We start from the raw sequence: 26,885 nt of genomic DNA, 5'->3' as shown, positions 1-26,885 counted from the left end.
AAAAAAGAATACACTGGAATGGAGTCTGAGATAGTTCACAGATTAAAATAAACTAATAAAGAACCAAAACTCAAGAAACAGAAAATCTCTGATTACCTCCTTAGAGAGCTACAATAAAAGCAATCCAGTCCTGATGACTCTCAGCCATTGTATCTCTCCATTCAAGTTTCAAATTCCCGTGAGAAAATCTGTTTGGCTAAGCCTGGGCTTAGGTTTCCCCTATCAATCAGCGATGATACTGACTGAAGGTCCAAGGCACAAACATGACCACTGGAGCTGTTTCCAGAAAAGGGAACTGTATACCAGGCGGCCAACCCAGTCAAAGTCTACTTCAATTAGCATGTTCCCAAGCGTCTACTTTGCAGTTGGTGAATGACAAAGGGCAAAAAGGCACAAAAGACATTGCTTAGTCAAACGATTTTAATTAACTTAAAGTCAGCAGAAAAGGTGCAATTACATGAAAAGCCCCAGCTTTTGCATGGTTAAACTGTTTTTCACTGTCTTTATTTGTAAGGTGTTGAAGGTGGGACCCACTCCTGAATCTTCTTTCTAGTGGTGGAATATGGTACATACTGCTGTGGGGTGCCAGTCACGTTGAATTTATGGTTTGTCCAAATGAATTTACGAGCAATAGGTGGTTGTATGGTTGGAGGATCATCAGTCATACAGTGAAGCCAACGATGCCTTAGAGAGGGGGAAAAAAAACAAACAGTTATGAAGAGGCAGCACACCATAGTGGAAGCAGGGTTAGGAGGGCAGCTCTGGAACTATTTTGTTGTTTGGGTTCAAACCTCAACTCAAACTTAGAGAAGCTGAACTTCTCTAAGCCTCAGTTTTTTAATCTGGGCATCTCTACTTTCTAGGGATGGTATAAGGATGAAAGGAGATAATACACATAAAGCACCTAGAAAAGGCCTTGCATGTGATAGATACTCAACAAATATTAGCTAGTGCTGTTATCATTACTGTATTCCATCAAATCTAAAACACTATCCATTGTCAGACACACTTAGAAGTACATTATTTTATGTACTTCTAAGAAAGAAAAAAAATGCTACCAATTAAATTATGATAGACTACTGATTATAATATATATCCTCATTTTAGATGCAAAAATATATTTTAGAATTGGTGAAATATTCTGGTTTGCAGCATGCTCCATTTCTGTGACCCAAAAAGGTCTAGTTGGAAACCCAAGGCTCCTGCTGAAGAAGAGAGTCTATGCCGGCATCGCAAATTCAAGCTTGAGACTGAACACTAGAGAATGTACAATTTATTGTATTAAACAATTAAATCACAGCCAAAATTCACAAGTATTTTTGTCAAAGTGCTTAGCAATTTAATTTTAAAGGATATTTGATGGGAGGTGCCAGAAATCTGTCCTAAAAGCTGGGTACATGGAGTAGACGGGGAAGAGCCCAGTGATGCTGCTGCTAATGACAGGGAAAAGAGGACTCAAAGTTTGAGGGACAAGGAGTAGAATCAAGCAGGAAGCTAAGTTAAGGAGTTATATGGGAAAGGAGGAGAAAGAATTCACACCAAATGCCCTAAGACCCGGAGCTCACAAGACAGAGATGACCCTATGGGAAAAGGGAATGAGGACAGTCATAGAACTGCAGCACTACAGCTCTAAAAAAAAAAAAAAAAAAAAAAAAATGATTACCCAGCTGCAGAGAAAAGGACAAGAGGAGGAGGAGGTTTCAGTGGAATAACTAGAACTAAGGCTAATGTAAGCCTAAGAATAATTGCTAGCAGTAATTGATAGATACAGCTAGGTAACTGGTTAAAACCAGACAGCGTAGAGATCAAATATGATTACATTTTTGGTGTATTTGTGTCTAAAGATAATTGTGTCATGATCATCTTATGCAATGAAGACTGCAGAAGGCTGTACAAGCTGGGTGGTGTCTGTCTTACATCCTCTGAAGGAAGCTGGGGATTAGTGAAGTGCCCTGAACCCATAAACCGTGACCATTAATACGAGCACACCAGTGCTAAACCCCTGTGAGATGGCGGTGGTGAGCCAGACTCCGCTAACCACTCAGAGGAGGGATTAGCTGTTGAAGTCAAGGCTGTCACTTACCAAGAGGCTTTATGGGAGCTTAAGGCACAGCAGAAATATTTAACGTTTACCTTGTTGAGTCAGCTTAAGTAACTAAAGAAAAATTTTATTCAAATAATTGCTGTCAAGACTCCTGAAGGTTAAAATGATATTTAAGGAACCATAGTCCCCAGCTTATATATACCTAGTCATTTATGTAAGTGAGGAATTGAAGAGCTCATGGAGAAATAGAAAATGCTCAAAAAAAGTAAGAGATAGTTTTTATCACAATACATAAAATCCAAAAATATTTATCCTAGCAAGGCTACACGTAAGAATTAAGGAATGAATAAATGATAATCTGTACTCATTATAGCAGTTTATAGAGAGCAATAAGCAATAAGAAAACAGGCCAGGCGTGGTGGCTCACACCTATAATCCCAGCACTTTGGGAGGCTAGGGTGGAAAGATGACTTGAGCCTGAGTTCGAGACCAGCCTAGGCAACGTAGCAAGACCCTGTCTCTACCAAAAAAAAAAAAAAAAAAAAAAAAAGATAAAATAAAGAAATAAGGAAATGTTTATAGTGTGGTAGGCTAATATAACTCACTGTTATTGTTGTTATTATCATTAAATAAGGGGTAAACAAACCAGACCTTTTAAATTTCTACACCAAAAAGTTTTATTTACAAAACAGATTTTCAGCTGGGCTGTTTTTATTCCAATTAATTAAAGATGCCAGCGTACTGACAGCACTGTCTAGAAAACTGTGTTGCAGTTGGCGTTAGACACTTCAATTTTATATCCATATATCTTAAAGGACAAAATATAAAATTACTTATACTTGATAAAGTCAGTGAGGCTGCAAATAAGGAGACTGGCTGAAATGGAAAAGGTTACAAACACAAAAGAGAAGACTATTTACAATGAAAATATATTACATTTTGGGGAGGACTCAGTACTCAAACATACTAATACTAAAGTTATGTCAAAATAACTGGAAACAAAGATATTTACTCATAATTACTGTCATTTAACATTTATCTTTTTTGAATCAGCTTAAGTAAATAAAGAAAAATTTTAGCTACTCCTCCACCAAAATTATTTCTACAGTTGTGTAAGAGGAGAAAGTATGTCAAAGAATAGGGAAGGGAGACTTTCCCCTTCTTTGAAAATACACTGCTTCGCTTAAGGACTCCCTTAGTTAGAGGATGTCAGCCACTCAAAATGGAGAACAGAGGCACTTATTTGTGAAGAAAAAAGAAAATAGCCTAACAGGAAATTTAAGAAATAACAAATTTATGACATATAAAACAGATTTTAATAAATCACTGCAAGATTGGTATTAAAAACACTTTAAAATTGATATTAATAACAAAGATAAGAAAGTTTAATTTTCTGGGCCAGGCACGGTGGCTCACGCCTGTAATCCTAGCTCTCTGGGAGGCAGAGGCGGGCGGATTGCCTGGGGTCAGGAGTTCCAAACGATCCTGAGTAAGAGCAAGACCCCATCTCTACTATAAATAGAAAGAAACTAATTGGCCAACTAATATATATAGAAAAAAAATTAGCCAGGCATGGTGGCGCATGCCTGTAGTCCCAGCTATTCGGGAGGCTGAGGCAGAAGGATTGCTCGAGCCCAGGAGATTGAGGTTGTTGTGAGCTAGGCTGATGCCATGGCACTCACTCTAGCCTGGGCAACAGAGTGACACTTTGTCTCAAAAAAAATAAAATTAAATTAAATTAAATTAAAAAAAGAAAGTTTAATTTTCACTTTTAGAGAATTCCCAGGAGTAAAATATCACCAAATAATAGCCAATAACAACAATGTAGGCGACTCTGAATTCTTCTTCTTGGCTAATATGCATGATCAATTTTGGGGATCAGGGCTGGCTTCTAACCATATTGTTCATGTTTCAGATATTATCACTGGTCATCATTAAGAGTAGAAATACCAAAGATTTTTATATTTTTCAAACAATAAATATGAAACACTAAAGAAAAACTCCAGAATGTTTGTGAGGTAAAAACATTCATCACACTAAAACTATTACTCCATCCCACTTTGTTTATTAAACATTCTTACACATATCACTCATTCACTTATTTAATACTCATCCAGGTATATCTTAAAGTTGAAGAAATAGAATTTAAATGACTTTCCCAAGGTCCCAGATCATGTATGTTACATAGCTGAGGCTTGAATGCAACTTCCCCATGGTTGAATCAAGAACCTTTTGATTAGAAATTTTAATTTTAATCAACAGATGATATTGGGTTGGGATTATGGTGGCATATAAGTATCTGTTAAAATCCTGAGATCCATCAAACCCCAGAATGGGATTGATAAATTTATTCATTTATTTTATTTTATTTTTTAGAGACAAGGTCTTACTCAGTCATCCAGGCCAGAGTGCAGTGGCCCTTGAACTCCTGGGCTCAAGGGATCCTCCTGCCTCAGCCTCCTGAGTAGCTGGAACTATAGTCACATGCCACTAAGCCCAGATAATTTTTTTTAAAACAAATTTAAAAACCAAACATAGTTTATTATAAGATGGCAACTTAAACCTTGTTAGCATAGTAACTATTATTTAACTAAGAGCAATCGGAATTAAAATCCCAATGGGGTTCTTCTTAGATTTTGACAATATAAATTCTAAGGATCAGCTAGAAGTTTATCCAAGAAAAATTTTCAAAACTCAGAACAATCAGGAAGGCTGGCACTGGCATTACTAGATATTAAATGAAAGCCTCAAACATTAGAATGGCATAAAAACTGGTATAAAAGTATAATAGTAAAGCAGAACAAAGTCCCCCAAACAAAGTGTATAAAAGTTTACGTAAAGCTGGCATTTCAAATCACTAAGGAAAGTAAAAATTTTTTAACAAATTATGCTAGGATAATTTTGTTGGAAAAAAAAAATCAAGTTAGATTTCCCAAGTCATATATCAATGATTTCAGATAAATTAATAATGCTCAGATACAATGTTGGTATGTATTTATAGTCATAAGATATACTGATGTTCATATAATATGAAGAACCACTTCTATGCTTAATATCAAAGGTAAAAAACCATAAAACAAAAAAAAAGCTGATAGATTTTACTAGATAAAAATTGAAACACCTATGTCCTAAAACAATGCAAACAAGATTAAAAGCTAAAAACAAACAAACAAGAAAAAACAAGAAAAAATTATTTGTAATATACAGAAAAAAGATTCATCTATCACTACATGTTAGAAAGAGAAAGTCAAACATCCAATAGGAAAATGGACAAAAGATATTAAAACATGTCATAAGAGAAAAAAATTAAAATGGCAAACAAGTTTAATCAAGGAAATACAAATTAAAACAAAGTGTAACTTTTTACTTGCTAAACTGGCAAAGATTTTAAACTACAACAAAACAATAAAACCCCAAATTGGTGAAGTTATAGAGAAATCAACACTCATATATTACTGAATTCTTTACTGTGAGAATATTTACCCTGTAAATTTGTATAGCCTTTCTAGAGAGCAATTTGGCAGTATGTATTAAAAACTTATAAAACATGTATACTCCTAGATATAACAATTTTACCTCCAGGAATTTGCCTTAAGGAAATGAGGATACATGGGTAAGTGCTTATGTACAAGGATGTTGATCACTGCTTTATTTATAATAGTTAAAAAATGGAAAGAATAAAATCAAAAGTAAACTGAATATTTAAACAGCTCAGGGCACATCCATGTGACTGAAGATTAAAGCATCACTAAAAATTATGCTATAGAGTATTTCATAACTTGAGAAAATGTCTGTCATATTTAAGTTTAAAAAACAAGTTATTTACTAATTTATTTAATACTTATATAGCATTTATAAGTCATGGGCACTAATCTACACACTTTACAAGTATTAACTCATTTAATCCTTGTAACTCTAGAGGTAGGTAATATCCCAATTTAATAAATGAGGACACCAGGGCACCAAGAGTTTAAATAACTTGCCCAAGGTAGTAGAGCTAGCATGAAACCCAAATTGGGCTTCAAAAGCCCAATTATATTAAAAACAAAAATAAAAGGATACATACAGCAGAGACAGTGATAATATACGGTTGTCCCTCTATATCTGTGGGGAATTGGTTCCAGGACCACCCCCACTTGCACCCTCATAGATACCAAAATCTGTGAATAATAAAGTTTCTTATATAAATGGCATTGTGTTTGCATAGAATATATATACATCTTCCTATATAATTTAAATCATCTGTCCATTACTTATAATACCCAATACAATGCCTATACATTCCTTTATTCACATGCATTCAACATAGTACTCAGTACATGCAAAGTTTTCTAACTGTATGAATTCTTTGTTCTTTGAGACAGGGTGTCCTTCTGTCACCTAGACTAGAGTGCAATGATACTATCACAGCTCACTGTAACCTCCCACTCCAAGGCTAAAGCAATCCTCTTGCCTCAGCCCCCTCAAAAAATAGCTGGGATGACAGGTGCATGCCATTACACTCAGCTAATTTTTAAAATTTTTGTAGAGACAGGGTCATAGTATGCTACCCATGCTGGTCACCAACTCGTGGGCTCAAGCAATTTTCCCACTTTGGCCTCCCAAAGTGCTGGGATTGCAGGCCACCACACTTGGCCATTTCCCCAAATATTTTCCATCCAACATTGGTTAAATCCACAGATGTAGAACCCATGGTTAGGGAGGGCTGAATGTATATCAAAATGTTAACAGTGGTTGTTTCTATGGGGTGGGATAATAGGTTATTCTTTTCCCTTTGTTATTTTCTGAATTTTCTATAATAAAAATATACTACTTTATAAGAAGAAAGTAAGTATATTACAAAGAAAAATCCTTCTAATTCAAATCAATTACAGAGATGGTTTATAAATCCTGCCCAAGTTATCAGCCATTTATTTTTAGAACACAAATAGGTTCTGTCTTCTTCTAACCTCATTTCATCCTACTTAAGCCACCATTAAAAAAATACTTCACTCCCTCTAAAGTACTCAAATGTTTTAGTGGCAGATAGACTGTTTCTCTCAGTCTGCCTTAATGGAAATTTTTTCTAAGTCAATTCCACAATGCAACGTCATTCACTAAAGGTTACATAGAAAAGGTTCAAAATGTCTTTTTATCTAGAAACCTCAAAATTTCCTACACATAACTATCTCTAGCATGTACTGTAGCTCTGATAACTGTCAACACAAGAAAAAGATTTATTCTGGAAACTAGAATCCAGAGAAATTCCTCATTCACCAAGAGTAATACGTAGTTTATTTCTACACCCGAGGTATGGGATCTTTCAACAACTCATCTTTTAAAATGTTCCAGTCAATCTTAAATGAAACACTGAACAGCAAGTGAAATGTGTTAAACAAAAGCTGAATTTTAAAAATCAAAACAATCTTGTCTTCTGCTTATAATGAACAAATTTTAACAGAGAACAGTTAGAGAGAAAAGGAATATTCTATAACATAAGAAAACCTATCTAATTCTGCAGTTTGTAGTTTCTTAGAACACAGTCTCTTAATATTCTAATCTTCTGGAAAAGGAAATAAATATAAGGAAGCACCTATTTTGAAAAGAATCTTACAACATACCATACTGAGTAACATTTCAATTCAATTCAAGGAATATTTTACACAACAGTACTATTTAAAAAAGGCCTACCATTAAGCAGATAACACCAAGAGAAAGAAGATAATTCTCTGCCATTGACAGTTGACCAGCTATTTAGGTGAATAATATATACATATATTTTTTTTGAGACAGAGTCTCAGTTTGTTGCCTAGGCTAGAGTGAGTGCCATGGTGTCAGCCTAGCTCAATCTCCTGGACTTAAGCAATCCTCCTGCCTCAGCCTCCCAAGTAGCTGGGACTACAGGCATGTGCCACCATGCCCAGCTAATTTTTTTTCTATATATATTAGTTGGCCAATTAATTTATTTCTATTTATAGTAGAGATGGGGTCTTGCTCAGGCTGGTTTCGAACTCCTGACCTCGAGCAATCCTCCCGCCTCAGCCTCCCAGAGGTGAATAATATTTTAAAAGACTATAATAAGGCCGGGCGTGGTGGCTCACGCCTGTAATCCTAGCACTCTGGGAGGCCGAGGTGGGCGGATTGCTCGAGGTCAGGAGTTCAAAACCAGCCTCAGCAAGAGCGAGACCCCATCTCTACTACAAATAGAAAGAAAATTAATTGGCCAACTAATATATAGAAAAAAAATTAGCCAGGCATGGTGGCGCATGCCTGTAGTCCCAGCTACTCGGGAGGCTGAGGCAGAAGGATTGCTTGAGCCCAGGAGATTGAGGTTGCTGTGAGCTAGGCTGACACCACGGCACTCACTCTAGCCTGGACAACAAAGCGAGACACTGTCTCAAAAAAAAAAAAGACTATAATAAATGATTCAGTGGGACAAAGGACTAAAAAGGACAAGCTGAAACTGAAATGGAATCCAGAGGTAAATCTAGCTACGAAGTCATAAAAAAGCTATAAAAGAAAGGCAGAATATCCCATTTTTAAAACACCTAAAGTGAACAAAACTGATTATATCCAAAAATAATGGTTGTTTTAAGTAAAATGGTATATGTATATTCATTCAACAAGTATTTATTGTACAACTACTATGTGCTAGGCACTGTTCTAGCATGGTAGTTGGGGAAACAAACAATAAATTAAATAATATACAATAAAATGCCAGGCAGGGGTAGGTAAGTGCCACCAAGGAAAAAATTAGAGTAGGGGAAGGGTACAGAGTATGAACAGGGCACAGGGCTCTTTTAGAATGGCTAGTCTGAGGAGCCTCTGGGACAGGCACTGGAATAAAGTGGAAGTGTGAGCCATGCACAATCTAGGGAAACGCTAGTGCAAAGAGACTGCGGTGGGAGTGTGCTCACTGTTCAAGGAAAACAGGGCCAATGTGGCTAGCAGAGAATCAGCAGGGCAGTGAAGGACAGCGAATGCAGAAGTAGGCAGAATGGTAATCACATAAGGCCTTGCAGAGACCATGTAAGGAGTCGGGGTTTTTGTTCTCACTATGATGGGAAGCCACTGGATAGTTCTAAGCAGAGATCTGACTTTATTTACATTTTTAAACAATCACTCTGATCACTTAGTATGTGGAGAATACTAGCATGTTGCAAAAATGTAATCAGACCAGTTGAAAGGTTGTTGTAGACATCCAGACAAGAGATAACAGTGGCTTGCACTAGGATTATAGTCATAGAGGTAGTGATGGGATGTGGGATATATTCAGAAAGCAGAAAGAACTTGCCGATAGACTGGACGTTCAACAAGGAACAGTGGAGGACCACCGTTAAGTTTTTGGCATGAGTAAACAAGAGTCATTTAAATGCTTAGGAACATTCTGCTTGATAAATTTGTTAAGCTACCTATCCACTGGGCATTTGAAGAACTGACAAAAATAAAATATGTTTAATTTATAAATGTGACCTAAAATGCTTAAAGAGATGCAATTAACTAAATTTGCAAATGGATATAACTGTTTAGGAAAATTTAATCCTTTCCATTAGAGTTTATCAAACATTCATCAAAGAACAAGAGAAAATGATTGTTCTTTATTTTTATACAAAAAATATTCATTTTACTAATCTTTTTATCCTGTTTATAAATTGAACCTCAAGACTTCAGAACAACTAGGTTTTAAAATTTGCAGCTGTAATAAATAGGATATTAATTTTAAATCCAAATTGCCATTAATCCTTTCTAAATACAAAATCCCCTCTGGCACTAAAAACTCAAATTGACAAGCTGCATATTTAGTGAGATGGGGAAAAATGTCTGCGATATGCTAAGTGAGGAGAGGGGGAAGCAAGTCATAAAATATTGTGCGTATTACATGAGAAATGTATATGTGTATTATTTATATCTAAAAAGGGTGTGACCAATAAACTACAGTTTGTTTTCCTCACTGTGATCCTTTAAAAACATTCCTCTATAATCCTAGCTACTCAAGAGGCTGAGGCAGGAGGATCGCTTGAGCCCAGGAGTTCTGAGGTTGTGGCATACCATGACCACACCTGTGAATAGCCACTGCGCTCCAGACTGGGCAACATAGGAGACCTATCTCTAAAAACAAACAAATAAACAAACAAACAAAACAAACCACAAAAACATTCCTTCTTTACTCAAAAGCAGACTCCCAAATATTTGTTAAATCAGTGAGTGAAACGTTAACAGTGCTTGCTTCCAGGCCAAGGAATGGGAGCTTATTTTTGTTTCTACTTCACATTTCTCTTTATTTCCAGGATTTCTATAAGAATTGTATATTCTTATAATCAGAAAAAAATTTTTAATGGTGATTTTAAGGATTGTCTTAATAATGTAGGAAATTCCTTATAATATTGATGGGAAAAAACCAAAACTGAGTATGATTATGAACATAACAACTACATTAAAAATGCTTTAAAAGGACTGAAGGAAATGTCAAATGTTGACACTGCTTGTCTCTTAAGGGGTTGTGTGGATTCAACCTCTCCTGCCAGAATCTTTAAACTTTTTTGAACCCTGCTGCCCAGGCTGGAGTGCACTGGTACCATCACAGTTCATTGTAACCTGGAATTCCTGGGTTCAAGCAATCCTCCCACCTCAGCCTACCTAGTAGCTGGGCTTACGGACACAAGCCACCACACCTGGCTAATTTTTTTTTTCTTTCTTAGAGACAGGGGTCTTGCTATGTTGCCCTGGCTGTAGGGTCTGGAACTCCTGGCCTCAAGTGATCCTTCTGCCTCTGCCTCCCAAAGCACTGGGATTACAGGCGTGAGCCACTGTACCTGGCCCACAATTTTTTCAAGAACAGATTCTATGTAGAGTCAATGAACTTCATATTGCCAAATCACATGGACATTGTCATCATTTTACTCAACCTCTTGACAACAATCAATACAGTGAACCTTCCTTTCTTCTTGAAACACTAATCTTTTGTCTCTTTCCACCTACCTGCTAACTGCTTTTTATTCTTCTTTGCTGGTTTGACTTCTGTCCTGAGCTCTTGATTCATATCCAGCTATTTACTTGATATATTTATTCATCTTTATTTCCAACAGGTATCACAGACTTACTATATCCAAAAAGAAGCCTCTGATTCCAATCCTCCACCCCAATGTGTCAACCTATCCTTCTCCTAGTCTTCCCATCTCAACAAATGGTACCACCAATATGGAATCGATCTATGGATCAACCTTGATTCTTCTCTATCACGGCTACATAATGCCCCACCTGCCACTCTACTTCTCTATAAAGATTTCTAGAGAACATCATGCCAACTAAAAAAAGCTGACCATTAACCTTATAAGAGCAAAAACATTTATTAATTTCACCTGGCCCTAGAAAAATCTTCTTTGTTAAAAAGAGAAACCCTTTGACATACACTATTATTTTTAAAAGAATGTATTTATGTATTATTTGAGAGTAATTAAACATTAATTTTATTAAGAAAAATCACTGTACAAGGAGAGACTAGTATACTACATTGAGGGAGAAAAGACATGTTACTTAGAAATGAACAGAAAGTGCCACCAAGTGGGAAAACAGTGTATATGCAGCAGAGTAAAATCTAAGCAAGCCATGTTTTGTTTTTTAATTTGCTTCAAAAGACTTCAGGGTTCCAATAAACCACAAAAAGGACATCTTTATTTCTCCCAGTATAAATGATATTAATAATTTTATATTGTCATGAGTGAAATAGCTCAAACTTTCTACCTTTCTACATTAAACAACTTTTTAGCTTGTCAAGTTTCATGTAAACACTACTTACTTGGTTTACATATCACTAATTTTATAGAAAAGCTGACTACCATAACAATGAAAATATAGGCTTTTGTGAGATACTGTACAGATGGTGGCAATTAGATAACTTAAAGATAAAACTGAGGACAATCAAAAGTGGTATAGGCCAGGCGAGGCTGCTCACGCCTGTAATCCTAGCACTCTGGGAGGCTGAGGCAGGAAGATCGCTTGAGGTCTGGAATTTGAGATCAGCCTGAGCAAGAGTGAGACTCCATCTCTACTAAAAATAGAAAAAATCAGCCAGGCATGATGGCACATGCCTAGAGTCCCAGCTCCTCGGGAGGCTGAGGCAGGAGGATCGTTTGAGCCCAGGAGTTTGAGGATGTAGTGAGCTAAGATGATGCTACTGCACTCTAGCCAGGCCAACAGAGCTAGACTCTTGTCTCCAAAAAAAAGTGATATAAAGTGGTATTTGTTACCTATTAAAATACTTTCACAGTGTTCTATTCAATAAAATTAAACTAACATAAATCCTGAAGAAGCAATTAAAATTTCACTGCTGATCCCACAAGAGAGTAAAACTTAGGAAAATGAAAGTACAGTAACAAAAATAACAGACACCAAATTGTAGTACAGTATTAGTCTACCAGGTGGTATTCATTAAGTGACTATAAACTCCCACAGCACAAGGACCATGTATATTTCACTCACCACTGTGAATGTATAAAACCATCAATGCCTAACATATAGAGAGGTGCTTGATGTTGAATGAACAGTTTGTAAGCAGAGTGCTATGTTAGGTCTTAGGCAATCAGTTTCTGATTTTCAGGGTTTGTTTAGCTATACTGCCCATCCAAAACATTTACACCACCACGTATATCTTTTGTTTATCTACTGGTGGACCTTGCAGCCTTACTAGCTGCTGGCAGATTAAAGTGAAGAAGGCCTTAAGACAAGATAGATAAGATAAATTCATCCCTCCCCCCTTTTTATGAGATAGAGTCTCACTCTGTTGCCCGTGCTTGATTGCTGTGGCGTTAGCCTAGGCTCAAGCGATCCTGCCTCAGCCTCCCAAGTACGTGGGACTACAGGTATGCACCACCATGACCGGCTAATTTCTTTCTATTTTTAGTAGAGACAGGGTCTCGCTCTTGCTCAGGCTGATCTTGAACTCCTGAGCTCAAACGATCCTCCCGCCTCGGCCTCCCAGAGTGCTAGGATTATAGACATGAGCCACTGTGCCCACCCCATTTCCCTTTAATAAGATTTGTATCCCATAAGATTAGGGAACATAGGTGAATAGAGTCATTGACTAAAGATATTCCCTGACTCCATCAAAAGCACCAATACCTCTGAAGGGAAGTCCGTCCCTATGTGAGATTATGGCTACCGAACAGACTCATAAAACTATCATAGGCCACACTTACCACTTGCCGACTCAGAAGGACAGAGGATGGGGATCACAGCTTTCTAGCTGGGCGACATCACATGTTCCTCTCACTGGGAGTCTTTGCAGTTGTTCATGCAGGTGACAGCTCACCCAGCCATCCAAAAGCTATTTTTTTTTAACTCCCTAGACGACACAGCACAGGCTCAAGGGGGATGAGAGATTGGTAGGTGCAGAAGCTGCCCTGACTTAAAAGCTTCATGCTCCACAAAAGCCAGATCTTTAACAATGCCATAGGCATTGCTTCAGGATTACCATTCCCACAAGGTCATGCCAATTCTAAGAGGAGCTGCACTTAGGGAAGCCTAAACATAGCTAACTCATCAAGCATTTATAATTTCTCTCAATCCAGATGTAATTTACCAATCTGAGGTCAATTTTATCTAGTAATACAGTTGATACAATCTTATCTGGTTTCCAGGGCAACAGAGCTAGTCATTTAACTGAAGGTCATATTCTCTTAACCTTTAATTTATGAAATCAAATTGTACACTATAGTAGGTAAAAATCACACTGCAGTCCTATCTTTAGCACCATCTCTATCCTAACCTTTAGACAAGCATTTTCAACTGTCTACTCACCTTCCCCATGTGGCTGTCTTTCAAGCATCTCATATTTAACATGGACAAAGCAGAACTCTTGACAACCCCTTCCAATCTGCTTCCCCACTTTGTCTTCTCTATCTCAGTAACTGTACCACCAGCAGTTCAGGCCAAAAGTCTTTGATGTCATCCTTGACTCCTTTTTCTCTCAAAATCCAATCAATCAGCAAATCCTGTTGACTCCATTTTACTTGAAAATAGATTCCAGTGGTAATCAGATGGCTTCTAGTGATCACCTCTTCTTGGTAGATACACTCTTGCAAAATACCCTTTCCTTAATTAAGTATGGCTGGACTGATTGACTTGCTTCTAATAAATAGACAGAAGTATGGGATGTCACCTCCAAGATTAGGTTTAAAAAGGTGATGGCTTCCACCTTGGGTGTTCTTTTTCAATCCTTCTCAGATTGCTTGCTCTGGGGAACCAGCTGAAATGTCATGGGGTGGCCCTGTGCAGAAGCCCATGTGAGTGAGCATAGAAGCAAATCTTCTGAGGTCTGCCTTTAGCCAGGTGAGTTAGCCACTTCCCAAGTTAAGCCTTGAGATGACAGCAGCCCCAGACAACATCTCAGCTGCAGCCTTGTGAGAGATCCTAAGCCAGAGATACCTACCTAAACTGCACTCAAATTGCTAATCCACAGAAACTGTGAGATAATGTTTATTGTCTTAAGCTCAGTTTGGGATAACTTGTTACACAGCAATGGATAACTGATACAATCCCAAATCTCATGGCCTGTAACACTAGCACCCTAGTCCAGCCTCCATCACCTCCTGCCTGGGCTTCCTAAGTGATTAGCCTGCTGGCCTTGCCTCCTTCCTCTATTCCTCACAGCAACCACAGAGATGCTTTGAAAACGTAAATCAGGCTGGATGTGGTAGCTCATGACTATAATCCTAGTACTTGGGAGGCTGAACCAGGAGGATCGGCTGAGCCCAGGAGTTTGAGATTGCAGCGAGCTATGATGATGCCACTGCACTCTAGCCCAGGTGACAGAGACTCTGTCACAAAAAAAAAAAAAAAAAAAAAAAAAATCATCACATTGTACCCCATAAATATATATAATTATTATTTGTGAATTAAAAATAAACTTTTTTAAAAAATGAAAGAAAACCCAACCTCCTCCTTCCCGAAAAGAAACCCAAATACAGCCTGAATGGGTTCCAAGTAGTCAAACTGAGCTCAATTTGAACAAGAAAAGAACCATCTATAGTAATGCATTATAATCCATTGATTAAATGCAACAAGAAAAACACAGCATTGCTTTTGTGACATTCCTGTAAAAGATGCACAGCTTGAACCTGGTCATGAGGAAACATTCAGCAAACCCACACTGAAGGCCATTCTATAACATAACCGTCCTGTAATTTTCAAAAATGTCAAGGTCATGAAAATCAAGGAAAAGCTAAAAAACCAATCCAGTGTGAAGGAGACGAAAGAGACTTGAGATCTATACTAAATGTGTGTTTAGATCTTCTTGCTATAAAAGACAAGGTTAGGACAACTGATGAAATTTGAATGAGATCTGAAGATTAGACAGTAGTGGCTAAGGAATTCAGAATATGCCGCTCCAAAATATGCTGCTCTGGCATATTGACTTTTGAGTTAAAGGCACTTGAGAAACAGCAGGCCCAAGAATACTCCTGAGTTTCCTTCTTTTTCTTAAAAGCAGGAAATAAAATTCCCACATAAAAGATGTCCTCTCTATATCAGAAGGAATGTATCATTTTTCATTAAGGACAGAAGTTGAGGTCAAGGGAAATCTGTAAAAACTTCTTAAACCAATCCTTGCCTTTTTAGTCACTTCTCTACCCCATTAACTACCCTAGCCCAAGTCCCTTTTCACAATGTTCTACTCCTTGTCCAGTTCAGTATATAAATGTTCAACACTAACTGTGTCTTTGGGTCTTCATTTCCTTATGAGGAAATTTAAAATTTGTATTAAACAAATGTGTACATGTTTCTCTTGTTGATGCCTTATATCAATTTAATTCTCAGATCAAGTTAAAAAGCCCTAAGAGGATAGGGGTAAAATTTTGCTTCCCCTATATGGTATATCATTGTTAATTTCTGATATCAATGGTTATATTGTGGTTATGTAGGAAAATGTCCTTGTTTGTAGGAATTACACACTAAAATATTCAGAAGTGACAGGGCATCATTTTGGCAACTACTTTGAAATCATTCAAATACTTATAATGATTCTAAAAGTTCAGGATGGTTCCAAATGTTAAAAAAACTGTAACTCAGAGCACATCCTACCTTACCTTCCAGTAACTTCCAAAGAAATTTAGGGAAAAAAGCCAAAATGTTTATCATGGCTTATAAGATTTTCAAGATCTGGGCCCTAGCTATTTCTCCTACCTCATTTCTTAATATCTTCCCCTCAATCCATTCCAGCCAAATTGGCCATATTGCTATTCTTTGAAGAGATCAAGCAAGACATCTCAAACATACAGGCTTTTGCACCTGTGGTTCTGTCTGCCTGGAACTCTTTCTCCCTCTTCTAGGTCTTTCCTCAGATGTCACTTCCTCTAAGAAACCTTCCCTAACTCCAGTATAAAGCAGCCACCAGACTTTCCCATTGCTCTCTACCCGCTTACGAATTCATACCATCTTCCTTGAGTTTATGCTACCTCAAATACATAACATATATGTTTTTCTGCCTTCCCCACAAAAGCAAGGACTGGTTTTATTCACTGTTGTATCCCCGGCACCTGCAATAGTTCTTGGCACCAGATAGGTACTAAATAGTTATTTGAACGAATCAAGATGGTAAGTTGTATTTGTTATTCACTACTCTACATATCTACAATAATACATAGCTCTCTAATTAAAGATAAATCAACCCAATTTCAAATTTATTCATAGATCAAAGGTTAGAAGCCACAATTTGGAATTCTACAATGTATTACATTCAGGAAGGGGAGGGGTGAGAAACAAACAGCTGAGCTTGTCCAACATCACTTCTTCCTATAAAGACTCATCATAAGCCTTTAAGCTTACCATACAAACAAGGGTCATCAAAGGTACTCAGCCCTTAGGAAGCTCCTCTCCACAAAGAAATTCAGTTTTGTATCCTCAATTGCCCTCAGGCTCCGCTGGAGTGATCTTATCTTCTACAGCTCTCAGCTTCTTTTCCACTGTGATCTCACATCATACAAAAGTATTTACTGGGATGAATAGTACTTTTATCTTTTTAGGTTTTTACTATTTTATAATGTTTAAGCATGTTTCCTCTTACATAATTTAAATCAGCCCCCCTCATCTTCCATCTCCCAAAATGTGGACCCTGAGCACCAATGTTAGTTAGATGAGCATTTTGAAGGAGACAGATGTCAATTTAAACAAGACAGCCCACGTGCCTTCCATATGCTCCCAGCACCAACTCCACCCAAGAAACAGTCAAACAAAAACTAGGGCACCTCAGCTCCTAAAGCCTACATTCCATTGAGACTCTGGATTCAAACACTCAGTCCTCCTAATATACAAAATGCCTTTTTGGAAAAGGTTGATGGTTCTAAACCAAAAATCACAGCTTCTCAGAACTTAACAGAACCACAGATTGTTATTTCTCATTAAAAAGAGCACAACATCAAGCCACACATGTAGCACATGAAAGTTCCCAATCAGTGCTGTTTTCTCACATTAAGCACCATGGAGTTTTCTATAAAAACATCATCCATTATTATTATGGTCTGCAGACCACATCAATGACATGGTCAATGCTCTCAATAATCCAATTAGTAGACTTAGAGGTTGAAAACTGGTTGTAGCTAAGCAAAATATGCACAATACTGATATGTTTTGCTTGGTTCATACGGTATTTTTTAAAAATTGTCCAATCAAGTATTCTATTTTATTTTTTATTTATTTATTTATTTTTTTGAGACAGAGTCTTGCTTTGTTGCCCAGGCTAGAGTGAGTGCCATGGCGTCAGCCTACTCACAGCAACCTCAAACTCCTGGGCTCAAGCGATGCTGCTGCCTCAGCCTCCCGAGTAGCTGGGACTACAGGGATGTTCCACCATACCTGGCCAATTTTTTCTATATATATTAGTTGGCCAATTAATTTCTTTCTATTTATAGTAGAGACGGGGTCTTGCTCAGGCTGGTTTCGAACTCCTGACCTCGAGCAATCCGCCCCCCTCGGCCTCCCAGAGAGCTAGGATTACAGGCGTGAACCACTGTGTCCGGCCAATCAAGTATTCTATTTAAATAAAATTTTAAAGATTCATTTTTTCAGTTGCATTATCCACATTTTCAAGTGCTCTGGGCCACATCTGGCAAGTGGCTACCCTTTTGGATAACACAGATATAGAACACTTCCATCACTGTGGAAAGCTCTATTGGATAATGCTGTATTTAAATTGTCAAATATTTTTTAAAATTAGGAACTCCTGAAAAATAGGAACTCTCACAAAGAAATACAGATTTCCAACTTCTTTTGAAAAATCCTACCTAGAAACTCTTGGCAGAATTCTCGCCTGATAGAACTGGGGAGAGCGAAATAGGCTGCTGACCCCTTTGATGGAGTTTGTACTTTTCAGTTCACTGTAGTCCCCACTACTTTCCATTGTCTCATATCTGCACTCTACTCACTTCACTCACTCAGATCACATATCTGGGTTTCCAAGTAAGTCTTTAGAACGAAAGAGAATGCGCTGGCATTATCCCAGTTTCTATACAACAGAGCCCCAAACTATTTCTGACGATCAAGTTCAGATCAAGCTGAACTAAAATACCATAGCCAACTAAATAAACTTACTTCTAGTGTGTTTTTTTTTTTTGAGACAGAGTCTTACTCTGTTGCCCAGGCAAGAGTGCTGTGGCATCAGCCTAGCTCACAGCAACCTCAAACTCCTGGGCTCAAGCGATCCTTCTGCCTCAGCCTCCTGAGTAGCTGGGACTATAGGCATGCGCCACCATGCCTGGCTAATTTTTTCTCTATATTTTTAGCTGGCCAATTAACTTCTTTCTATTTTTAGTAGAGATGGAGTCTCACTCTTGCTCAGGCTGGTTTTGAACTCCAGACCTTGAGCGATCCACTGGCCTCGGCCTACCAGAGTGCTAGGATTACAGGCGTGAACCACCACGCCCGGGCTATTTCTAGTTTTTTTTCGTGAAATTTTCTAAACCAACAGGAAAGGATCTCCAGAGTTTATCTATATATCAACTACATGGTATTATTTCAGCAATCTATGAAACAGATATAAGATATCTGGTGTGAAATAGTTCATACAAAATTTGGTAATTCAAGTAAGAGCATTTAGAATTTCATTTTTAAATATTCATATTATGGAGTTTTTAGAGACCTAACAAATTTTAGGACTTTCATTTTATAGATGAGGAATATAAGCCCTAAGAAATTAAACAACTTGCTTGAAGTCAAACTACGAGATAAGAGCCAAAGTTCCTTTTGCCTTTCCCTTTACTCAGACAGGTGATACTGTGGCATACTATTTCCTCCTAAAGACAGTCACAACGTTACATATCCAATGTTGACATACCTCCATCAAGAGATAGGGTCTATGTTTTCTCATGTTCAACTTGGGTAGAGCTTTCTAATTGCCTCAACCAACGAAATATGGAAGTGACACTGGATGATTTCCAAGACTAAGACAGATAAGCAATATGGCTTCTACCTGGCTCTCTCTCTCTCAAAACACATGAGGAAGCCCAGGCAACATGAAAGTATTCCAACTCACAGTCCCAGCTCTGTCCCCATCTGACAGCCAGCATCAACTGCCAGATACTAAGTGAAAAAAATCTTCAAATGATTCCAGTGTCCAGCCTTTGAGTCTTCCAGCTGAGGCCCCAAACATCCAGGAGCAAAAATAAGCCATCCTGCTTTGTCTTATCTGAACTCCTGACCCAAAAAAACTATGTGAGATAAATGATTGTCTTACGCCACTAAGTTTTAGGGTAACTTATTGTGCAGCCATTGTAACGGGGACAGATGCTTTGAGAAGAATACTCCTATCTTATAAATATATATCCAATAAATATTTGTGTAATAAAGCAAATATTGCCAAGTCAAATAAAATAAAATCTTAACTTGGCTTACCATTCAGGAGGCACCATGCTTCCATCCACGTCCCAGAATGTGTTTTTGCCATTCATTTCAGTAGTATATATAACCCACCGGTGACGGCCTGAGTAGAAAGATCAACATTTAGAAAGATGTGAAGAAATAAAGAAAACCTTTTTTTAAAAAGTATAAATGCATAATATCAAAGAAGATAACCTTTATGTTAATAAAAGACTTTTATGTGCTCTTATATAAGAGAAATTTTAGAGGAATAACACTCTGGGTGCAATAGTGAAGGCAAGCTCCAGTAAGTGTGTGGATGTAATATATCTCTCAAAATATTAAATGTTCATACTCAGAGTCAGCAATTCTATTTCTAGAAATTTATCCTTAGAATATTTAAATAAATGAAATTGTAGTTATGAGTAAGTTTCCTACAACATTATTTTTAATAGCAAAAAGCCAAAAGCAAGCTAAATGTCTGTTAATAGTGAAATGTTTGAAAAAATAATGGTTCTTCTGCCAGTGGAATATTGGTTGCTATCAAAAAGAATGCTGTGAAATTTTTAATTAAAAAACACCAGATCTCCAAGCAAAACAAGAATGCTATAGATACATCTAGCTTACTAAAAGGGAAAAATGACCCGTATTTTTAAAGTAAAGATACTTCAGTTTACTAACATGAATAACAGGCGGGCACAGTGGCTTACACCTGTAATCCTAGCATTTTAGGAGATCCAGGCGAGAGAATCACTTGAGGTCAGATCGAGACCTGCTGGGCAACGCAGTGAGACCCTGTCTCTACAAAAAATAGAAAAATTATCCAGGCATGGTGCCGTGTGCCTGTAGTCTCAGCGACCCAGGAGGATGTGGTAGGAGTATCACTTGAACCAAGGAGTCTGAGGTTGCAGCGAACTATGACAATGCCACTGCACTCTAGCCTGGACCACAAAGCAAGGCCGTGCCTCAAAAAAAAAAAAAAAAGGTAAAGGCACAAACATGCATAACATAATCTCATGAATTAAAAAGAAAAGTAGGGCCAGGAGCGGTGGCTCACGCCTGTAATCCTAGCACTCTGGGAGGCCGAAGTGGGCAGATTGCTCAAGGTCAGGAGTTCAAAACCAGCCTGAGCAAGAGCAAGACCCTGTCTCTACTATAAATACAAAGAAATTAATTGGCCAACTAATATATATAGAAAAAATGAGCTGGGCATGGTGGCGCATGCCTGTAGTCCCAGCTACTCGGGAGGCTGAGGCAGAAGGATTGCTTGAGCCCAGGAGTTTGAGGTTGCTGTGAGCTAGGCTGACGCCAGGGCACTCACTCTAGCCTGGGCAGCAAAGCGAGACTCTGTCTCAAAAAAAAAAAAAAAAAAAAAAAAAAGAAAGAAAAGTACAGTCTTTTCTCAGTATACTTGGGAGACTGGTTCCAGGACCCTGCCCCTCCAAGTATAGCAATATCTGCACATGTTCAAGAGCCACAGTTAGCTCCATGGAACTTGCCTATAGGAAGAGTCGGCCTTCCACATACATGTGATTCACATCTGGGAATACTGCATTTTTGATCCATATTTGGTCGAAAAAAATCCTCATATAAGTGGACCTGCATTTCAAACCTATGTTGTTTAAGGGTGAAATGTATATATAGGTTTACATATTCATTAAAAAATCTTAAATATGGCTGGGTGTGGTGGCTCACACCTGTAATCCTAGCACTCTGGGAGGCCAAGATGGGTGGATCATTTGAGCTCAGGAGTTCAAGACCAGCCTGAGCAAGAGCGAGACCGTCTCTACTAAAAACAGAAAGAAATTAGCTGGACAACTAAAAATATATAGAAAAAATTAGCCGGGCATGGTGGCGCAAGCCTGTAGTCCCAGCTACTTGGGAGACTGAGGCAGGAGGATTGCTTGAGCCCAGGAATTTGAGGTTGCTGTAAGCTAGGCTGACCCCATAGCACTCTAGCCCAGGCAAGAGAGTGAGACTCTGTTTCAAAAAAAAAAAAAAAAGAATCTTAAATGTATATACAGGCTAAACTACTGAAAAAGTTGTAAAAAGTTGTAAAATTACAAGGGGAGGGAGTTTTAATTTTTACTTCATATGCTAAATTTTAATGTTTTACAACAGCACATTTAATTTTTTAAATTAGTAAAAATAAAGTTATTTCCAATGTGAGGAAAGAAGAAGAAAGGAAGGAATTTAGTGTTACAGTTTATAACAATAAAGGGATGGGTAGAAAAAATATTGCTTCAGGTGGCTCTGCCACTAATTACTTGTGTTATTTCACTAAGTCCCTCTGGTTAAGACAATTCCTTGGGCCCCAGTTTCTTCATCTATAAAACAACAGTTTTTTAGATAATCTCTTAAAATCTATTCCAGGTCTAAAATTCTATAATTTGTGTATTAAAAATATTATGGTTATGAAGTACATAAGATGTTGTTTACATCTTGTAAACAAACGTGCTTCCAATGCAACTACACAGTTAATACAGTCCTAAGAAATATTCCTAACTGCTCAATGACTTAGTGTCTTCATCTGTAAAATGGGGGGAGGGAGGAATAAAGTATCTACTTCAAGGAGATGTTGAAGATTAAATAACATAATGTATATTATTTGTTTAGCACAGCATCTAGCACATGATAAGCACACAAATAAATGCTAAGCCAGTTTTATTTCACATTGTTGTTCCCCTGGATGAAGACTAATTGATTTTTACTCTTTGATACTTTTCATCTCAAACAAGGGAAATTTTTTTATTATTGTAAAAGTAACAAATGCACACGGGAAAAAATTTCAACAATTCGAGAAGGTACGGGTTGAGTATCCCTAATGCGAAAATCCAAAATCTGAAAGGCTCCAAAACTTTTCGAGTGCTGACATGATGCTCGAAAGAAATAAATACTCACTGGAACATTTTGGATTTTGTAGTAGGGATGCTCAACCAGAAAGAATAATGTCAATATTCCAAAATCTGAAAACAATGCAAAATCCAAAACGCTTATGGTCCCAAGCATTTCAGATAAGGTATACTCAACCTATACCAATAATAATACCAGTAATAGTGCTAATATTTATTAAGCACTTATTATGTGCCAAGCATTAGACCAGTGGTTCCCAACAAGGGCAATTTTGCAATGTCTGGAGACATTTTTGGTTGTCGTAACTGCAGAGGGTAGGTGCTATTGGCATCTAATGGATAGATGCCAGGGACACTGCTCATCATTCTGCAACGCACAGGATAGCCCCTTACAACAAGAAATTATCTGGCCCACAGTGTTAATAGTGCTGAGGTTGAGAAACCCTACACTGGGATAAGTTACTCCCATTCACTTTTCATCTATTTTTTAATACAACTTTATGAGGCATATATCATTATTATTATTATTATTTTTGAGTCAGAGTCTCACTCTGTTGCCCGGGCTAGAGTGCCGTGGTGTCAGCCTAGCTCACAGCAACCTCAAACTCCTGGGCTCAAGCAATCCTACTGCCTCAGCCTCCCGGTAGCTGGGACTACAGGCTTGCACCACCATGCCCAGCTAATTTTTTCTATATATTTTTAGTTGGCCAATTAATTTCTTTCTATTTTTTTAGTCAAGACAGGGTCTCACTCTTACTCAGGCTGGTTTCAAACTCCTGACCTTGAGTGATCTGCCTGCCTCAGCCTCCAAAATTGTTAGGATTACAGGTGTGAGCCACCACACCTGGCCTTTTATGAGGCATATATCATTATTATTCTACTTTACAGATGAGAAAACTGAGGCTTACAGAAGTTAATTAAGTTAACCAGGTCACAAAGTTATTAAGTGAAGGGACAGAAAGTTAAACCCCTACCATCTCATGTTACTTCTGTTTTTTATGTTTCCTTCCAAGAAAAGCATATATTTTCTCCCTTTGAAGATATCAAACATTGTTCTGCACCTGGAGTTTTTTATATTACACACACGTTTAACATCTGTATTAAATTTGTAGGTTTATCTAATTTGCAACAGCAATGCATTATACTAAAAATGTGTAATTCATCATTATCCAACTTATGCATGTTAATGTTGCTTTTAGAATTTACTACTAAAACAATGTTGTGATGGGTGTCTTTGTTTTGCAAGAACATTTGTAGAATGAATTCTTAGAGTGAAAGTGCTGAGATACAGGATATGTGCAATGTAAATTTTGACAATTCCCAAAAAGTCCTCCAAAAAGACTTCATTAACCTATATATTCCTATGCCTTTCCCCACACTGGGATTTATCAGATTGAAAACTACTTTAAAATTTGATAGGCGAAAAAAAGATAACATTGTTTTTTAAGTTGCATTTCTCTAATTACAAGTGAGGATGGGTTTTTTCCATGCCTTTGTTGGCTATTTAGTTATCTTTTTCTGTCAACTGTCTTTTATTTTTCTATTGAGTTTTTCATCCTTTCAAGTGCTTTGTAGAAACTCAGTTCTGTGTAATATAGAAAATAGAGTCAAATCAAATCTCAATCCCATTATTCACATCAAAAAATACCGCACTCACCAAAAAATTGCTTGTTGTCTTCATAGTATTTGTTTCCATATTTGTCTTCCCCTACTAATGTACCAACCCTCACATCATTTGCCCTGTGAATGCCCAGAAGAAAACAGACATTTTAGAATGATTCTTTGTTCAAAACACAAACAGAAATAAAGTGAGAATACCAACTTTCAGTTACAAAGGCTGCTGTAACAACTTGAAAAATGTGGAGCTGCTGGGGATGGTTACAGGTTGTATACATTCAGCCTTCATCTCCAGGCTCTCACTACCCAATGTTGAATAATCACCTTTTAGGTTAAGAGCTCCAGAATCCCTGTTCATGCAGCCTCCAGTATTAAACAAACAAAATGAGAAAAGACAAATTGACGCAACTGATGTACCTAAATTACACTGAAAGTACAAATGCAGTATCTTCAAATTACAGGACTACTTTTATCTACTATTCCTGAGCCAAGAGGCACTGAAATTAGCAAAACCTTCAGGCAATCAGGAAGCTAAATTATTTCATTTTCTTAAAGTGATACGATGTTTCCTCATTCTTCATTCTGTCCTAGGTCTCCATCTCGGTTTCCGCGGACGATACTGCTCCTGGGATCAATGAATGTCAGGACTAGTAGGGACCATTAAGATGACCTCCTTCAATGCCTTACTAAATATACAGGGGAACTAAAGGTTAGTGCAGGGAATAAAACTTTCCCAAGGTCACTGAGTTACTGTTCTGTAATGATTATTACTCTCTAGGGCGCGGGGTAAGGGTGCAGCCCGGATACCCTAGCCTCCGTGTCACAGCTCTGACTCTCGGCTTCGGTCCTGTCTCGGGGAGATCCCGGACAGAGACTTCGGCCCCGGGGTTGCGAGGGAGAGACTGGGCCGGTTGTCCTTGACAAGAGCCCCGAATTCTCCAAGGTGATCCAAGCCGGGGCCCCTTTCCAAGAAATCAGCGAGCGCAAGTATAACCCCACAGGCCAACAGCATGGCGCTGGCCGCCTACCTGAATAAAACTCGTAGATAGCCGCGGAGGCCGCCGTGACCGCTGACCTGCTGCAGCCCGCGCTTCAGTACCTCCAGTAACTCCATCTTGTCCCGGAGGTCCCGCCTCCCGGGTGCGCCGTACAAAGCCCACCGGGCGGAAGCCGCTTCTCAATCGCAGGGAGCCGGCCGCAGAAAGCTCCCGCGCGCCTGACGCGGAGGTAGCTCTGCGCGTGCGCAGCACTGGAGCTGGCGGGTGTGCTAGTGTTCTGGCTTCCAAAGTAGGCGGCGCTGTAGGTTTCCTAACGAAGCGACAGTTAGAGTTTTCAGATGTTGCATCTAGAAGGCAGGCACATGGTGGAACCTTCACCTAGACAAGCCTTCCCAAGACGGGGGTTCCTCCTTTGGGAACTTCAGTTTCCTCGTCTAAAAATAATTGGCTCAGATTATTCCGAAGAACCTTTCCAGCGCCAAGGTTTTTTACAAACAGGATACCATTAAGGAATTTGATATTGACTGCATATAAAAGATTGCACGTTTGATGTCGAGTAATATGATATTGAGTACATATACTAGCGTTGCGGATTGGGGAGTGGGGAGAAGCAATAAAAAAGTATAAGACTAGGCGGGGCGCGGTGGCTCACGCTTGTAATCCTAGCACTCTGGAAGGCCAAGGCGGGTGGATCGTTTGAGCTCAGGAGTTCGAGACCAGCCTGAGCAAGAGCAAGACCCCCGTCTCTACTAAAAATAGAAAGAAATTACTTGGACAACTAAAAATGTATAGAAAAAAAATTTAGCCGGGCATGGTGGCGCATGCCTGTAGTCCCAGCTACTTAGGACGCTGAGGCAGAAGGATCGCTTGAGCCCAGGAGTTTGAGGTTGCCGTGAGCTAGGCTGACGCCATGGCACTCTAGCCTGGGCAACAAAGTGAGACTCTTGTCTCAAAAACAAAAAACAAAAAGTATAAAACTAAGTATCTGCTTTCTTAGATTTGATGTTTTAGTTGCCAGGTTAAAATTCAAAATTTAAACATTTTATACAATTTATTAGAAAGTAATACTTGCATGAAATTTGAAAATTGTAAATAGTAAAAGAAGGGAATTCAGTAAATATTGTTTCTAATTTCCTAGCAGGTATCTAAACAATATAGCCTAAAACCTGGTTCCCAATATGAAATGAAAAATTTAGCATAGGATCATCTCCTTCATCTCTTCTCATCCTTTGCTCTTTCAGACTCTGGTCTACCATATCATTTCTTTAAAATGTCAAGATTTATAAGATTTACATTCTGTTCTGTAACTACAAGCTTTCACAATTGTCTATAAGACAGCTTTAGAAATTGAAACACAATATTATTTCTGGAAAGAACCAAGTAATGTGACTGGACCCTCAGAAAGAAGGTAATTTTATGTTAGTAAATCTTCAATGCCAAAAGAGAAACTTACAAATATCAGGATCAAATTTTCTTAGACTCTATCAATTGCTAAAAATCATGCCACATTAGAATTTATGTTTAAGTATGACTTTCCTGTACTTTATTTTC

The 26,885-nt window shown here is 38.2% G+C and overlaps 1 protein-coding gene across 1 annotated transcript; it reads right to left on the bottom strand.

Annotated features, from left to right (window-relative positions):
• Positions 1–402: 402 nt before the first annotated feature.
• On the bottom strand, positions 403–25,559 carry NDUFA12 (NADH:ubiquinone oxidoreductase subunit A12). Its single transcript, XM_012775287.3, has 4 exons — positions 25,365–25,559; positions 24,377–24,459; positions 19,904–19,991; positions 403–684 (listed from the first exon to the last, which is right to left on the bottom strand). Exons 1-4 carry the CDS (start codon positions 25,448–25,450, stop codon positions 504–506), a joined length of 438 nt encoding a protein of 145 aa, XP_012630741.1. The 5' UTR covers positions 25,451–25,559; the 3' UTR covers positions 403–503.
• Positions 25,560–26,885: the final 1,326 nt, after the last annotated feature.

This window comes from Microcebus murinus, chromosome 10 (assembly GCF_040939455.1).
Source record: "Microcebus murinus isolate Inina chromosome 10, M.murinus_Inina_mat1.0, whole genome shotgun sequence".
Classification (NCBI taxonomy): Eukaryota; Metazoa; Chordata; class Mammalia; order Primates; family Cheirogaleidae; genus Microcebus; species Microcebus murinus.
The sequence above is the reverse complement of the archived record's forward strand: the minus strand, read 5'-3'. Positions and strand labels throughout refer to the sequence as shown.

Excerpts from the sequence above, each read along its gene's own strand:
- NDUFA12 (XM_012775287.3), bottom strand. The coding sequence starts at position 25,450 with ATGGAGTTACTGGAGGTACTGAAGCGCGGGCTGCAGCAGGTCAGCGGT. Across the intron at positions 24,460-25,364 it reads TATCTACGAGTTTTATTCAG|GGCAAATGATGTGAGGGTTG; the intron begins GTAGGCGGCCAG and ends GGGCATTCACAG. Across the intron at positions 19,992-24,376 it reads AGACAACAAGCAATTTTTTG|GCCGTCACCGGTGGGTTATA; the intron begins GTGAGTGCGGTA and ends CTTTCTACTCAG.